The sequence below is a fragment of the Cinclus cinclus genome, chromosome 3 (genome assembly GCF_963662255.1).
Source record: "Cinclus cinclus chromosome 3, bCinCin1.1, whole genome shotgun sequence".
Lineage (NCBI taxonomy): Eukaryota > Metazoa > Chordata > Aves > Passeriformes > Cinclidae > Cinclus > Cinclus cinclus.
The window spans coordinates 75,746,317-75,764,142 of NC_085048.1; the positions used below are offsets into that span (position 1 = coordinate 75,746,317).

The 17,826-nt window shown below is 35.9% G+C and overlaps 1 protein-coding gene across 1 annotated transcript in view; it reads left to right on the plus strand.

Annotated features, from left to right (window-relative positions):
* Positions 1–17,826, plus strand: part of PRKN (parkin RBR E3 ubiquitin protein ligase) — a 563,177-nt gene that overhangs the window by 293,302 nt on the left and 252,049 nt on the right. The window contains exon 7 of the mRNA XM_062489014.1: positions 2,920–3,056. Coding sequence (XP_062344998.1) covers positions 2,920–3,056 — 137 coding nt within the window. The remainder of the gene's footprint in view (positions 1–2,919; positions 3,057–17,826) is intronic.

Sequence of the window (17,826 nt, forward strand, 5' to 3'; positions counted from 1 at the left end):
TACATTACTAGTCTGTTGTGTTAGGTTGAGGAAGGGACCCTGTTACACTGTGGAATTTTTTTATTTTTTTTTTTTACTTTCATAATACTCCTTTCTAAAATAAATAGAGTTTTTTTTCAAGAAAGGCTTCTATCAGTAACTCTTGGGGTTATCCTAAATGAGTATTCACTAACTTCACCTGGTCATTTTGAACATTATCTCTCCATCTTCATCTTTATTGATCTCAGGAACAAGAATTTTATGCCCCTTTGAAACTAGAATTGCTTTCTTTTGATACAAGATCTGCAAATGTTGGACTGCAGCAATTGTTCCAATGCCAAATGAATTTGGATAAATCTGCCTTGCATACAGACTGAGTTTCTCAAAGCCTTAGGACACAGATAGCCTGGGCTGAAAAACTAGCGGGCAGTGTAAGAGCTGTGAAAGCCAAGCTTGTTTTTTCTGACACAGTCAGAACCCAGATTTATATCTATCTTGTACACGTTGCTTGGAGTCTGATGGTGTTAAAAGATAGCATTTTTTAAGATAAAATAAAGATGCAGGTTATTTATTTAAGATAAATAAAGATTCATGTACAAGTAATATGTACAAATATGTACATGTTTGCTATGCCCCTTCTGGAGACTTTAGTTTTGATTTTAGACAGTTGTGATACATTAATAAGCAAAATCAATTATCACAAAATAATTTACAGCAGAAACTGAGCATATTAGTTCTTTTGCATAATGAAGTGCTGCTAGTATTGATTTCCTACAAGTTTAGGTGGAAATATTAATAACAGTATTTTCATTTCTGGTCTGACTTTTTAAACATACTCCATTTTTAATGGCTTTCTCATGCACTTCACCACACACATGTATTTTGTCTTTGAAGTGAAGGTCAGAGAGGTGTGAATTTAGAACCAGGGAGCTTCCTGTGAAACAGGAAAATATACTCAGACACTGCAGTAATACAAAAGAGCAATTAACACTTGAAGTGAGATATCCATTAAAACTACAGGCAAATTTGATTATATCTGCAATTTAAGAAGAAATATTGGGGATGCTTTTCTAAAGGTTACATTTGACTGGTGCCCATAGGGACTTTTGCACTGTAGGACAAGATAACTGCTCCTCTGCTTCTCCATTTGGTGGCCATCCAGAGCTGAAGTCATAGAGATCAGCTTCTCATTTTGCCTTACAGCTGTCTTTTTAAAATTATTATTTGGTACATTCAGAACAGCAAGTGGGCAACTAATAAGGATTAGTAATGGGGAGGGTTTATTTAATTCAGTTTTAAGCTGCTTTATTCAAGAAAATCCTTAAAACACAGAGATTATATTTTTGGAGATACTAACACACTGCCGTGAATTCTATAGTATGTACAATACTAAAACATATTTTCATGGAAGATTAAATGCTCATATACAGTATGTGAAATTGCTGATTGCATTTGGAAGCAGTATTTCCACATTGAAGCCTTTGTGTTTTACTGTTTCAGGCAGTTTTCAAAGCATCATCCAGTAGGTTTTAGAGAAGATGTAGCAGTATTTCTAATTCTAATGATTTTATCGCAAGTCTTCCTGTATTTCATTTTGTATTCCAATACTTGTCTCCTGGAGTACCATTAATGTGTGAGAATTCATAATTTTATTTCTAAAATTAAGTCTACTTCTTCGTAGTTGCTAAAAAGATTGAAATTTGTGATAAATTTCTGCCTGTGTTCACTCACAAGCAAATTAAAAGAGTAAAACAATTCAGGATTTGAATGGAAATCTCACTGTTGTGTTCAGTTTAACACATCTCTCTTTATTTCTGCCCTTTTGAGACTTGAGGTTGGTAATAGCTCTGAAAGATAAGAAAAAATGTATAGCACACTTCATTTTGGAACAGACAGTTATGTCCATGAGGAGTTAGCAGAAGTTAACCTATACTAGAGCAAAACCATTAGGTTTGATCAGCATATTCCTGCAGCGAAGGCACGTTTCATGTGTGTGTAATATTTTCTGTGTTACTCAATTTTTCTTTCACCTTCAGTGTGCTGGTCCTGGGCAGGCTTTTGGAAACCACTGGCTCTCTGGCTCTCCTTGCTGTGACTGTTACTGGAGGGTCTCCGAGTGCAGGCTGACTCAGGAGTAAAACTGTTTGTCCTCACTTACTCCAAGTGTTTCCTTGGCATCTCCACAAGCAGAATTGTGTCAGGCTTGGGGTAGCCATATTTAGTTAGGTCTCTGCATGTGTGATGGGTGTCTGCACTGCTGTAATGGTCCATGGAGACTTAGCCCATACAGGCAATGGAGCCAAACTGGTGATTGAGCTCACCCTACTGGAGGTACCTAAAGGCTCATCAGCTCCAGCCTGCACTAGGTGTATTGTAGCAAGAATTTCTCACTTCCCGTATGGGCTGGTATTTATACCCAGCACTTAAGTTTAGGTGACTCACTCCAAAATTGAATCCCACACCTCTGATGAGAAGCTGAATTACTTATTATTACTAAGAGAATGCCTTTTTTGCAGATCTCAAATGGCTGCCTTGAGAGGCTGAAGGCACGTGGTGTTTTTCACAAAATATTTAGCTTTTTTAGATTGTCACATTCCTATCTTATCCTACCTATTGTCATTTGGTGTTTTACCATATATGATCTTTCGTCACCTCATACAAAGAATATCTTTTACTAAAGGACTCTTCTTGCTTTAGGTTTCGTTTTTCAGCAAATTTTCTGCAAAGCTTTACTTCCATTTCCACCTATCTGATTAATGTTAGAAACCATCTCCTTTTAAAAGTGCTGCAATATGCCAGGATAAGTTCTATTTTAATGTATGTAAAAATCCTGTGTACTATGAATTTCAAATTACTATTGAATTAGAAGTTTGAAATAAAGCTTTTTGTGGAGTTCAGTCCAGTCCTTGCTCATCACTCTCATTACTTTGTCTTTAACAGGAGTCCTGTGCTTGTGTTCCAATGTGTGCATCGCCATGTCATTTGTCTGGATTGCTTCCATTTATACTGTGTGACCATGCTGAATGACCGCCAGTTCATCCACGACCCGGAGCTGGGTTATTCTCTCCCCTGTGTAGGTATGTTTAAGGCCATTATTTTTTAAATTTATTTTTTAATGTGATTTTGATTTCAGGGTAAGATTTATTCTATCGCCTATTAGTTTTGTATATATCAGTGGGATTATACTACATTCATAGGATTTGTTTAATTTGTCGGAGAAAATATTTGAATATTGAAGCGGATTTTGCTAAGCATGCGAACTGGAGAATTAACTGGATTTTAAAGGGCATTTCTTTTAAAATCAAATGTTTGCTTTCTTCACATTAGTGAAGAAAGTATTAGTATTTTATAATCGTGAAGTGCAGGCAGATGAGAGCATTACACTCTGGCTAAAAGAAAAAACAAAATACCTTGACCTCCACATTTTCACTTTCAAATTAAGTTAATTATTAACTTTCTTGGTCTGTCTTCAAGTACTAGTGAGAGAGGACTGCAACAGGAATTTTAAATAATCTTCCTTTTGGTGAAGTTAATTACTTCTACTTGTCACCTCATTTAATGAAATGTAGTTATGTGTTTTACTTGAGTAGGAAACAAAGTTTGACTTAACTAAACAAAGAGTTAAATGGAATATAGAGGATCTGTTTTGAGAATTGATTCAATTATTCTGGCGTGTGGACTGTAAAGTTGTCAAAAATTTTGCTATGAAGAAGTATATTCTATACATAGCATTCTTTTTTCTTGGTGCTAAAATAGAATGGGAACATGTATGTTTGTCTCAAGTGCTGTATCATGGTAGGAGAATCATTTTACAGCATATTAGAAGCTGCAGAGAAGATGGATTTACCTGGTTACCTGAATGGCTGATGAATAAGTTTCAAACCCCACTAGATGGGAGAAAAATTCACAGTTCTTAGCAGAGTGGCATCTATTTAGTCTGAGAACATACCTTGAGGATATTGAAAGTACAGTATTAAGAAATATTTAAAATTATTTATTTTTAATTGCTTCATGAACAAGCAAGCAGTGTTTCTTCACATTTCACTAGAATTGCTGTTTATGTGCTGTGTTTCCAGGTCTAATTTTCCTTCCCCCTAAACAGCTACTGCATTTATACACTGATGTCATCCTACACAATGTAATTTTTCATGTTGTGTAGGGAAACCTTTCATGAGAAACTGAACCAGAACTTTATACCCAGTGTTCTTTCCTTGACCTTTACATTAGCATATTACTGTGTGGTCAATTTCTCAGCCTCCTTCCATGCTCCTCCAGAAGTTAATCCGTTTGCTGCTCCCACGCAAATTAATAAGCTGCTTGAGTAGAGTCCTTCCTTTTTTTCCCCCCCTCTTTTATTGATTTTCTTCCATTTTCTTCTGTTAGCTCCTTAGGTTAATCAGTTATGCCAGTGGTGCAGCAGACAGCTCATCTTTCTCCTTCTTGTGGGCCTCCTTGCTGCTGTGGCTGGTGTCACAGGGCTTCCTCCAGTTCAGGCTGATATGTCAAACTAATGACCCTTCTGCCTCTTCTGTCTGTAAACCCATTGCTAGCCATACTGCACTAAACTTTTATTAGGATTTTTTCTATATATCTTCAACTCCAGTTGTTTAGTTCAGAAGCTATTTTTTTTCTCAGAGAGGAGACCATAAAGTTTTCAGTTTTTACCCCTAACTGGCAGTTGCCAGCTAGTCTTTTTCTCTTTTCTGTTTGCTGAAGTTGAATATTATGGGAATTGAACAGTGGAAGCAGAGTAGGGATGGGATGTGGAGAACACACAAGAAGATGGTGCTGGGATGCTCAGGGTTGCAATTTCTGTCTTGGAGTAGTGATGGAGGCATGGGTTTGGCTTAAGAAAGGGATGCTCTAAAGGATGCACAAAGGATGGGTGTACTTCTGCTGTTCGAGTGAGATAGAGTTCAGCTGAGGGAGTGAAAAAGAAGCTATTGCTGCCAATCTAGCCTCAACTGTGTTATACTCTAAGTGTTACAGTAGCTAAATATGGGAAGACTAAAATATTGCTAATCTCAGAGTTTCAGAATTCCCCAAATCAGAAAGTTGTTTTCAAAATACTGTATCTTGAAGCAGTTCTAATATCAGTAGTAATAGTAATAGAATTGCAATACTCTTTCTCTCTCATTGATTGCTACCTCTGTCCATTGTCTGTTATGTTAGCAGTTTTGCATTTAAAAAAAAAAGTGCACTTGAAAGTATTATCTTTCAACATGCATTGCATAATGAAGAATCTAAACTGGGCTGTTGTAATTTCACTGGTTCATTTCTGCAGCTGTCTGAACCTAAATTTCTGATATATAGGTCATTTTGTTGTCTCTAGTATTAAGTTATACTTGAGTTAGGAACTAATGATTATTTTTTGTTCTTTGAGAAAGTCATGAGACTGAGTTTCGTTATACCTGAGAGAAGGAGGCGTGCCTGCGTTGTCAACCCCTTCCTACTGTTCAGATCCAAGAGGTTTTAGCCTCCTTTATAGATATGGATGCAGCAGCTCTCACCAATGAATTTAGTTAAGAAACTTTCACAACAGCATCACATAATTTTCTTTTCCACTTATCATGGTACTTCTACTGAATAGCAAAAGATGGCATTTTTGCAGTCTATACAGTTCGCAAACTTTCTTTTGCAACTGCAATTTGCAGTTTTTATTTACATGTGGGTATGATAAAGCACTCTTTGACACAGCTTTTTCTAATTACCCCAGTGAATGCTCAAATGAATTCTCCTTGACAGGAATGAACACTATGGGATATGCCAAGAAAAGACCTTTCTTATTCTGGCAATGTGGGTTTAATACATGCTATATCTAATAGAGAATGACTCAAAGTAAAAAAAAAATAAAAATATTAGGTCTGAGCTTTACAGAATAGTTAGAGGCTCGTTTGAACCTTCTTCTAAAATGAATACAAAACAAAGTCATATTCACTCTGATGAGATTTATGTTTCAGTAGCTGACCAGGTTGCACAGACAGCTCAAAAGAGTCTGCATAAATACATGTATTTTTTTACACCACAGTCTTAATGCTTAAATAGTGATTGTGATGTCTTGAAGTTTGAGGTTTAGATTTTTTAGAAGTTATTTGATCATTTTCATTTAAGTGTAGATTGACTTAAAAACTATTTCTTCAAGGCATATGTGCACACATTGCCCTCAAATTGTACAGGAGGGTTTGATTTGTAATTAAGCATATTTAAATTGTTGGCGCTTCCAATTAGTTCTGTTCATTTTAGTGTTTTTCAAAAATAGAGATAACATAATGAACATAGCCTGCAGTTTCCATTAACATTTGACTCACTGTTCCCGATTTTTATCAAGGGAATGTACCAACATAGCAAGTTTTTTTTTATATCTTTTATTGGATCAACCTAGAGGTGAAAGCACCACACACACAACAGAATAAAAATAAACAGCAGCTGCTACAGCAAAGGGTCAGTGTGACAGATGAGATCAGTGTTATCATCACAAGTGTATGATAACTTGAGCTGGAAAGGATCTAGGGATTTCAGATAAACAGGGCTTCTCAAGTAGGTTTAATTTCTTTCTTCCTGTCACAGATGTGCCAGAGGATGCTTTTCATTGCATACAGGTATTTTGTGTGGTTATATCCTTGCTTTGCTTTGATTTCTGTTTTGGGCCTAATTAAGCAGGAGATAAGAAGTGTTCAAAAGAAAGCTATCATCTCAGCTGATGAGCTATGATATATCACCTCAATAGTGCCATAGCTTCACTTTGTTCCAAAACAAAATGTGTCATTGCTGTGATTTTTGGAAGAACAGCATTAATTCCTTAGTGTTCAGCTGCTATTCGTGTGCCAGGCAGTACTCCAGCTGAGAACAGCCAGTGTTGAGGACCAGAGCTCTGAGCACAGTAACTGGTGCATTGACAGGATTAGCTGCTCACAGGAGTGTGGCAGCAGCCCCACGACTCAAACCCACTGCATCAGCTCAGAGGAAGCACTTGCAGATAGGATCTGGCCAAATTTCATTGGTCATTAAAATAAAAAAGTAAATGTTACAGATTATACTCTCTGCCCTTGTTAAATATCAACAGAAATCTATCCCATCTCTCTGTGTGGTGTCTTTTATTAATGAGGCTTCATGCATAGAGATTTCCATGAGTGGTGACCTCCGAGTATCTTTGAAAAAATTAATAAGGTGCTTAGAGGGATGGATTTGCATATGCATGAATGATCATTTATGGCTTTTTAGTTACTGTGCTGGGCAAAGAATCTTACAGCATTACCTGGAAGAAGGAATTGTATACAAATATACATTGTATTACCTCTTTTAAACACATTATGTTCCTATGAACACTGTTGCACTTGTAAAACAGCATTAGAGCATTATGAATCTTGGTCCCTAATGTAAAATAGACTTCCACAGTTCTTTGGTAGTAAAAAAGTTGGTGATACCAAGGAAAGGCAAGGTTTTACACTGCTGTAGGCACTTTGCAGAAAATATCTTTGTATCACTTAATTTCTTCTGAGTAATCATACGTCTGATGTATTTTAAAGGAATCCAGATAAAAGATGCAGATCTCCTGATGACTGTAAAACAGTATTGTATCTGGAAGTAATCTGATTTTATCACAGATATATATATATATAAATAAATAAGGAGAATTATGCCAATTTGTGTATGAAACTGCTAATAAAAAGGACTAAAGCTTTAAAGTATAATAAATTGCCTCAAGAATCACGTTCCACTGAAGTAAAGCTTCTAGACCTAGATTAAATTTTTTATCCACATTACATGCTATTTGTCTAATAACAGTATGTCAAAGCAGTCATGAATCTCTGAATCATCTTTCAAACCCATTGTAACCTTGTAGAAAAGGGGAGAATGAACAGCTTATGCAAAGTTTGCAAGTAGAAGGGAGGAAGAAAACTGTGATTTGACCACACCATATAGTGTGTTTGAATCTTTTCTGTTATGGACAAAAGCTCCAATAAATTTCAGAAGGTGTGTGTATGCAAGGGGTTTTAAAGTGAAGGTCAGTGTTCTAGGAACAGAACCTTCTTAAGAATGTAATGTAGAAGCACGCAGAGTTTGGTGGGGCCTAAAGTGAACCAGTTGGTATAAGAAATAACAGTTTCCTGGTATGAAGCCTCAGTATGTCAACAGTTTCTAAAGTCTGTGCTCTACAATAACCCTGCTTAATTAAAAACATGTGAGATACCTTAGGAAAGCATGAAATTTAGGAAATGGGAGTGATTATTAGAGGAATAAAATAAAAGGGATTTTAACATACACATTTGCATATTTAGAAATTAATGCAAAGTGCTCTTCAAGTTTGTTATTTGGGAGCTGTTAAATTTTTGGCAGCAGTAAATTTTTCATAATTTCTTGTTGGTATGAAATATACAGAAGCAGACTTTGACAGAGAAGGGAGCCAAAAACATATAGATAAAACCAGATTTTTACTCTCAAGGATTAGTTGAATTTGTGGAAGTTTCCTGAAATAGCTTCCTGAAGAATTTTTTATGGTCTGGCGCATTCTCCTCTCACTGTGATCATAAAATAAACATTAACTAACAGTATATCAAGTGTTTTTTTGTGTTCCTTTGCAAGCACAAGCTCATGAGACTAGCTCAAAGGACATAGAAGTCACAGCAGCTCTTTCATTTCTATTTTCAGTGTTGACTGAAGTTCAAGCAGTGACATCTGAGGTTTGTTCCCTCAAGTCTTTGTGCTGTTTCTGTGGCTACAGGTTGCCAAATTCTTATCTAAACAGCTTCCAAATATAAAAAACAAGGAGAGCTTGATCCCATGGTATATTTGAAGCAGCCATTGGATTCTTCACTGGGAGCAGCTACAGTGAAATCATACAATGTGATACTTAACAGAAATCTGAGTGGCCATAATTAAATTCTGCGTGAGATGTCTTACCCATAGGTGTTTTTCTTCCTTATCTTTCACTAATCCTTCTATTGCAATATATTTCAGTTGTAAATTGCATAGACATGACAGTGCACATAGGCTTAGTCTGGTTAGCAATAATGAAGGACAAGAGATAATGAAAAAATCTTGCATAGAAATTAATTTACTTTAAAAAGAAAGTAGAAATTAACTTTCAAAGCACACTTCTTGTCCTATGAAATGAGCTGGCCTGAGTCAACATAAAACAAACATACTGGAGCAGTGGCAGAAATGTGTGCAGAGGGCTGTATCTGTCTTTCACCATTTCTGTGTCCAGCTGAAACAGAGGTGAATTTTTGTCTCAGCTGGAGTCAGTGAAAGCTGTGACTTTGTCTTTGGATATGAAAGGTATTTGTTCTAACTGAAAGCACTTCAGCCCATACTTGTTTACCTTACAATGATTAGTTGATGTTCGTAGTTGGTTGACAAGTCACTTTTATGTTGCCATCTGATTGAGAAAACTTATCACATACATGAACAGTAAAATAAAATTATATGATCTTATTAGTCATCAACTTTATACTGAACTCCTTGGATGGGTTTTTAATTCAAGCTGTTTTCTAATTCATCTTATATAGGTGCTGTTACAGCAAGTACAATGATTTTGTCTGTATCCTTTTGATGCCTTTTTTCTCCAGAAAAATAATTTTTTTAAGAAAGAAGGGTCAGCTTCTGAAAAGGCACTTTTGTGTTCACTCATGGCTGCAGATGCATTCTGAACCTGGACTACAATGAGTTGTCCACAGATGGTGTTCCAAGTCCTGAATGGCCTTGCTCAGTGCTCCCATTCTAGTCCACAGGCAATTAATGCTCATGTGGAAGTCTGGGTGAAAAGATGGGAACAATTGAGATTAATAGAAGAAAGGAACAATAATAAATAATAATATAGGGAAGAGTAGAAAGAAGAGTCATGAAGGGAGGGAACTGAGAGTCTGAAGAGGCTGGGAATTAAGGAGAAGTGTCGGTGGCTCTTCAAGGCATGAAATAAGAAAGATCTAAAGAGTGGGGGTAGGTAAAATGAGTAATAATGCCTCCAGTTTCTCTCATAAAGCTGGAATTTAACTTTCCATGACAGTTGTTCAGTAGTTTATATGCGGACTGTTCTTGCCCAGACTGGAAACACATTTGTCCTAAAAATGTCCAAGAGATTGAAGAAGATGATTTTTACAGCTGGAATTCATTTGAGGTCTTTATCTTACACTCATGCAGCATGAGGGGAAGCTGACCTTTCATGTTTGGATAATTAGGGATTTCCTAATGGATCAGTTTTTATCCAAGCAGAGGGTTTCTTTCGGTATAACGCCATAATCCCTGAGGTGGGCTGTGCAAGCAGCGGCCTTTGTAAGAAATCACTGCTGTCTGCTAACTTATATACTCCATAAATAACCTGCTGGGACCAACTGTGGCACATTCAGCATGTGTTTAGTCTCCGAAGCCTAGTGATTAATATTCCCTGAGTCACTTTCTGAGCCTTGGTCTCCCACATGGCAGCATGTAGAGCCGCTGCCATATCACAGAACCAGCTAAGGACATTTCCCTTCAAGAAGGAGTTGGCTTTAATTAAATTTCTGTGTCTGGGAAGTGAAAATCTAATTTTCTTTTTGACATTTTCTATATTACTACTTAGACAAAATTATGAAAATAATTAATCCCTGTGAAGCAGACATCAGCATTATAAGGGGTAAAAAAATATTGCATATAAATAATACTACTAATCACCAATCTGTTATAATTTATTGATGTGAGGCCTTATTAAAACTCTTAAATCAGATTTGTTCTTCATGTAGCAGATGTGTTAAATGATTGCACAATGTAGGTGGAAGTGAGGGTTATAAAAAGAACATGCTTCAAACTTCTTCTCAATAAATTTTATCTCCCCAGAAAGGTATTTCAAGACAACAAATAAATGGGGGAAAGAACATAAGATGTGTAATTTAGGGAAGAAATTTTGATTGTGTGTATCTGGGTCAAATTCAGTCCAATGTAATGGTGAACAAAACTATTTGTGACTGAAAGGTCTGTATGCAATAAAAATATTCTCATTCTGGCCCATGGGGAATCCTTTTTCACATTACAAAACCATCACATCACCTAGTGTCATTTGGAAGCCTTGTTTCCTTCCCTTCTTATACGCATGGAAATTATTAGTTATAATTATCTGTTGCTTATAGAAATTTTCCACCATATGATAAAAGAGTAGTCTTATTTGGAAATAAGTCTAGATTCATTAAGATAGAAAGTTTATGTGCTCAATCAGATGCTGAGTTTTAATATGCTCTTATAAAGGAGTTATTAGGATGCTTGCAGTTAGTTTTTTTGCTTTGATGCCTGATAAATTTGGGCTGGTTAGAAATGTTTGCTTCATTTTCCCAATTTAAAACCAATGTTGCTTTATTATTTCAGTGAAACTAATAGGACAATAGGATTTGCCAGAACAATTTAATATCTATATTTACTGCTTTTTTTTTTAACATAAACGCATAAATATCAGGAATGAAACTAACACTGGAGTTTGCAGAGTATGATGATTCTGTCAAGCAGAGCTGGACAGAATCAGGGACACCTTCCAAGAAAGGACTTTCCTAGTACACCTTTCAGTCTGACTCATAGCCAAGGTGGTAATAAAGAAACATGAGTTACAGTTAGTTGAGAATGACAATGAAATGTATATTTTACTTATACATTGTTTAAATAAGGGTGAATGAAGTTCTTACAAGACTTTCCCATTTCTGAAACACCTGTGGAAGTGAAACCTGACAGACTCTTGTTAGTCATGTCCTTCACTAACAATTAAATTTCAATATTCACACTTTTCTTGTTAATACCTTGGCATACCTTGCTCACTGCGAATGCTCATGGATAAATTTCAATAGTTAATAATAAGTTGTATTACAAAAACATTCATAAGTTGACAGAATGTGTGAAATGTTAAACCTTAGGTGTCTTGGGCAGGCCTAGACTGAAGATGCATCCTAAAATCCATTTATTTGTAACAGAGATCAAAGTGTTAGGAAACAGTCATATTTGAAACTGAGACCATCTATCAGCATCCTAGTGGGTGACTGCGAGCACACTGCCTGTCAGTCAGTACCTGCTTTCTTCTCTCTCTGTTACCCTTTGCCCTAGATGTCTCTTTTTAAACCTCATAAAAAATGAGGTACTGCTATAAAAGCAATGACCTGGCAAAGTGTGCAGTTTTTGCCACTTGGTGCGTACCTCAGCTACTCTACCTTCAGCTTTGTGTCTAACACTGCATGAGATAGCACTGCTTTAGGAATTTTTTACTGTTAGGCTTTCACAGAAATAACCAAAATATTCACATAGAGTTTTACTGTATTAATAACAAAGTGGAAATCTGAAGAAATTCTCACCCCCATTTAAGGTATTTGCTTGTGACTGTGAATTCATATGTATCTGTATAAAACATATCAATGTAAAACATATGTGTACAGCTATGTGTAAAACATAAATAGCTTAGCTGATGGTGTTAAAAACCAGACAAATGACACAGCTGTGAAATACAGTGACAAAGATGTGCCCATTAAAATTCTTATGCTTAGTTCTGATTTCTTCCTCGACTTGTTCCTTTTCTTTATTTTTCCCCAAGAATATGCCTGTCTTGATTCTGCAGTATTTCTTTTCATGATTTATTTATTTATTGGTTTCTGGGAAGTAAAATATATTTTCTATTCTGTCCTTCACTGACATTCCCTTTGTTGTCTGCCCATCTCTGTTGCCTTATTTGCTGATCCCTAAATATTCCTGGCACACCCTCTGATTTTTTTCTACATTTTTCTCTTGCTCTTCATTTCTCCTTTTGTCTTTCTTTTCTCTACTTCACGTTGTCATACTTTTCCATCTCCTGCCCTCTTTTATTCTGATTGAGATTCTAGCCACTCTTCTGTAAGGATGGACCACAAAGCAGTGATGCCTCTGGGCACATAAAAGCATAAGGAAAACTGACTCTGGAGGTGGAGTAATGATAAGGGGTTGCTTCTGAGGGTCATATTTTTTGTCTGTGATAACTAGAAAAAGGGCATTTGTTATTGTTCCTCGGCTGCATAGGAGAACCAGCTAGGTCTTATTGCCTGACCTTTTTCTTTCCCACCTGGTGAGCAGGAATATTCACACACACCTGTTGAATGCCTGGCACTGTGACTGTGTGTCCCCTGGAAAGAGGCAATGGGAGTAGTTACAAGTGAAGGTTGGTACGCTCTGACAACCTGGCCCAAGACAGCTGCTTGGGAAAGAGAACCTTGTGTCAAATGGAGGGCAGGGCTCAAAGGCTTGATTATTAAAAACACATTCCCTTCATTGTCCTTACCAGGTAGAAAACAGCTAAAAAGAACTTGGTGGCTTTTTTCTGTTTTCTTCTGTAGACTTGCAAGCACATAAGCACGCATAGGCACAGCCTTCAGCAGAATTTCTGGACAGCTAAAACATGAACTAAACAACTGAAAAGTTCTTTGGTTTGTTTTGTACTGTGTTTGGAAAATGAAAGAGTGCAATGCCAGATACAAGTGAGCTCAGCTTGTCATTAAATGGGCTCCCTGGCACAGCAAGGTTATGCTTTTTCTGTGATCCATGGCTCCAAGTAATATCTGCTGTTGATATCACTGCTGGAGGAAGGCTGGAAATTATGGAGGCGTTTTTGGTAATAACTGCTAGCAGGGAGATAGTATTTACCAGGAGTCTGTGATGAGACTCTCAGGTAAATAATAAGCATTTTGGAAAAACAACTTAATTATGTATTTAATCGCTTGGAGCCGTTCCATTCACTTGGGAAAATAATGTGCATTTTGTAAATCTGCCTAATTATTTATTTGAGAAGGAAGTAATTCTAGCCTCTGGGGTACGGAGTGTGAATTTTTTTTATTTTCTGTACAGATCCGATACGCTTGAGAATATATTTTTTGCAAAATCAACACTCCACCATCTCAAAATACCAAACCAAGACAATGCAAAAATGTTATTAATGCAGTGGGGTTTTTTTAACATTTCTATACAGTGCTCTAGTATTTCTGCAAAGGCTTCAAAATTAATTCTGCTTTAAAACAGCCATCTTCTTAGTGTTCTCAATAGAAAGATGAGCAGTAAAGAGCAAGCAGCCATATTTCCATATGGCATACTATCTGAATAGGGAGTTTTGAGGCCACTAATGAATCAAGCTAAATCTAGTCAGCAGTTATTAAAAACTAGAGCACATTTCAGGTCTGAAACTCCATAGCATCTTTGCAGTGGACGTGATGGTTTTCTCTTATGATGGTATGAATAATGAATTGCATACTTTGGCCATAACTAGTTACTAGCAAGAGAACTGAATGTCTAATATATGTCAGAATTAAAATAAGTAATTTTGTTCAGTGTGCATGCCAGTCCACAGGGAGTTATTATTCTGCTCGAATACATTCTTCCCTCTCTCAATTTGTGCCTTTTACTCTGGGTTTTTCCTTAATCAAGAATTTATAGACTAGCTTCCGTACACTATCATTAACACTGTCCTGAATTTACTTGGTGTGACTCTGTATTTGCTGTGCATTTTTAAGTGCTGTGGAAGTCCACTTGATAAATTAGTTTTATTTTTCTAAAATTTTAGAAATAATTATTGGCAGAAAATATATCAAGGCAGAAGTACGTGCAAATCATATATTTACACTATTTAGTGATAAGTAGAATTTTCATAGTAAAAAATAGTTGAGGAATTATCTGAAGAATCAATTTCTTGACATTGCATTTTATTCCAAAGTAAATATTGTGTCCTGCTAAATATGCAAAATACTGTCAGCATTTAAAATATTTTCATTTTCAAAACAAATGTAAAATATTGTTCAGTAAAAAAAAAAAATTAGTGTATTGATTTGGAAGCCTGGTATATCCTCCTCTCTATCTCTTCCTGACTTCATCAGGATTTATGGGCATGTTACATTAAACCTATTTCCTACCACAGAAACATCAAAAGCTCAGGACAAAATGGTCGCATTTTGCCTATATTTGATCACTTCCTCTACAGGGCCAAAATTTTTCTGCTGTATTTCATGTCTTCCACAATACATAAGAGCAAGAAATTCTAAAAAAACATTCTTAACATCATTCTGTACCCATTTCTTTGTTTCATTCTAGGGTAACTTCAGACTCATACATCTTTTACTTATCGCTCTTATTGCAGGTAACTTGCAGCTCACTCCTTTTTTTCCCTCCTTTCAGAAACTTCTGGAATTTCTGCTGATTATATTAGGTCCTTCACCAATGAATATTGCTCTTCTGCACAGGAACATGCATAATTGGCCAATGCTTAACCTGGTTGGTTCATATTCAAATGCTTATGTTTATGCATGAATCTGAATACTTTTCTGGATAAATAAATTTTCGTACATCAACCTCATTGCTAGATAGCATCAGTATCATCAGGATGGACTGATTCAGTGGACTGGTTTATTATTTCTAAGTAAACCCATTTTCCTTGTATTTTTGCAGCATATATATGGAAATACATCCTAACCTGAAAAACACTTTATTTCAAAACACATTGTATTCAAAAGTAATTTCTACCCCTCATGCCTTGAATGACTATCCAAATGCAGGAAAGCATAATAGTGGATTTTATGTACTGGATGAAGCTCATGAAAGTGTTTTCCCTCCTTTGTTACATTGCTTTTATACTAAGTCCCAGTTAAGCGGCACTCTATAATAGATTTGACATATAAAACCCTTTCAAGAAAACACCCCCCAGTTCATTGTATTATTCTAATTTTGTTTCCAAAACAGTAGACATTTACAGCATTTCTAGAACTAAGAAATATATAACACAGTGGATTGATGTCTCACTCTAATTACAGACTGAAGCAGAGCAGGATTTAGCACAGATAGCAAGGTCCAACCTTAGAGCAAATGCAAGATGGTTTAACCTGTGCTTTTGTTTTAGCCTTACTGGAGCCAGGAAAGTAGCTAAAATTTGGTAAGGAGAAAGTATTCCTTTAGAGTAGGATATCTCTGTGCTGGGTTTGTTCTCTAGATGCCATAAGAGTTGTGTAAGTGATGGCATTCAGCAGACTATGACAATGAAATTCAGGATAGCCCCTGCTGCTGTTGCACTGGGAAAATTTCCTAACTTTAGCATGATCCTCATATGGCTGCTATGGGTGTGTTAAGGTCACTTTCTGTATCTCTCAAAAAGCAGCCAACAGCAGTTGGCAATCAGTTTTTACAGACTGAGAGGAAAGTAGGATAATTGAAGTGATATTACGTGGAATATAAGGAGATTTATAATTACAGTTTTGGCATTCCAGAAATCAGGACTGGTGTGTGACCAAGATTCTTCTCAAAGATGATTAATATGGTAACATTAACTATGATAGTTAAAAGTGCAATGTAATTCATATTATCTCATAAGTTAAGTATTAAAAAATAAAAGTTGCAATCAAGAGAGCTTGTTTGTACTAGAAATCTGTATAGTAATTTAAGAGCAGTTTTCTGAAGTGTAGCTTATCATCCTATAATTACCTGACTTGCATATTTTTAAAATGGCAGGATTATGATGGATGCTCCCAGTGAAATTAATGTGAGTTTGAGGTAGATTTTGGTGTTTGAAAATATAAGCTAAAATACTCATGGTTTCAAATCCTTCTTCCCGAGGGTTTAAAAAGGTAGTCATTTGAATCCTGAAATTAGAAAGTATATGGGATGGGGAAAACCTTTTGGTTTTAATTGAAATATTGAAATTCCTCCCAGTAGCACAACTCTCCCAAATTCAAAAAGTTGGGGGATGTATGTAGAAAGCTTCCTGGCCATTTCAATGGAGACCAGAAAACAAAGGATACTTCTTAGATAAATTTCTTACCTTAGATACTACTGGAAAATGTGGATTTATGCCAACAATAAAGACAAAATGAGATTAAATTCTAGTCCTCAGGATTCAAAAGCACAGAAGAGTCTTCTTATGAATAACAATTCAGTATTTTGGAGAGGTTTTAAATATAAAATGTTCTTTAGGGCATATGTTGTGATATATCCAAGGAACCTGGAAATATGGTCCTCTGTCTTTTCTGGTTTCTCACAGTTCTGGTATGATGACGTTCTTTTTGAATTTACTCTTTGCTCTATTTTGAGAGGCAGTTTTCCATCTGAAATTAAGGCACAGTACTAACACTATGACACATACAGTATGGTATTGTTTGCAGCCAGAAAATGGTTGCTAATGCACCAAAAAAAATTTGGAAGAGATAACACTGAAATCTTGGCTTGCTTCATCCTCCCACTTACAAACTGCTGATCTGGCAGCATGTAGACATAGACTTACACCCAGATTTGGGCAAATCTAAGCAAAATGTAATGCAGTGATTTCTACCTGCAAAGAGTAGTCCTGACTTAACTTGTTTTGAATACTTGTAAAAGTTATTAAAATTACTCTAGGTATGCATTTCTGATCCTTGTCTATCAAGTTTGATATGTGTGCAGATATCTGTATTTTGCTTTCACTTTATATCATCTTAACTTCATTGCAATAAAAAATTTATGCTGGGAGGATAATGCAATTCAATTGCACAAGTACAACTTTATTTAACTTTTCTTTGTTTTTATTTTTTTTTCATTACGGGACATATATTATTTAACTTTATCAGGTAAATTTGACTATATTGACTAAGTCTTTCTCTGACCTTTTCCTCATCTAGTCACCCTACTGATATTGAATGTCTATATATAATAATAAAATTATCAAGCTAAAAGTAAAATATTATTACAATTAAACTGACTGCTTTTAAGCGTGAATTATTACCATAGGTATTCATGTTTAAACACTTATTCAAAGAATTCTCTTAAGCACATATTGTATGTTCTTCAATTCTGTCACATGAGGCTTTCCCCTTATTTTAGAACTCCTCTATTTCTTCTAAGTTGCTAGAGAAATGTAACTTTGTG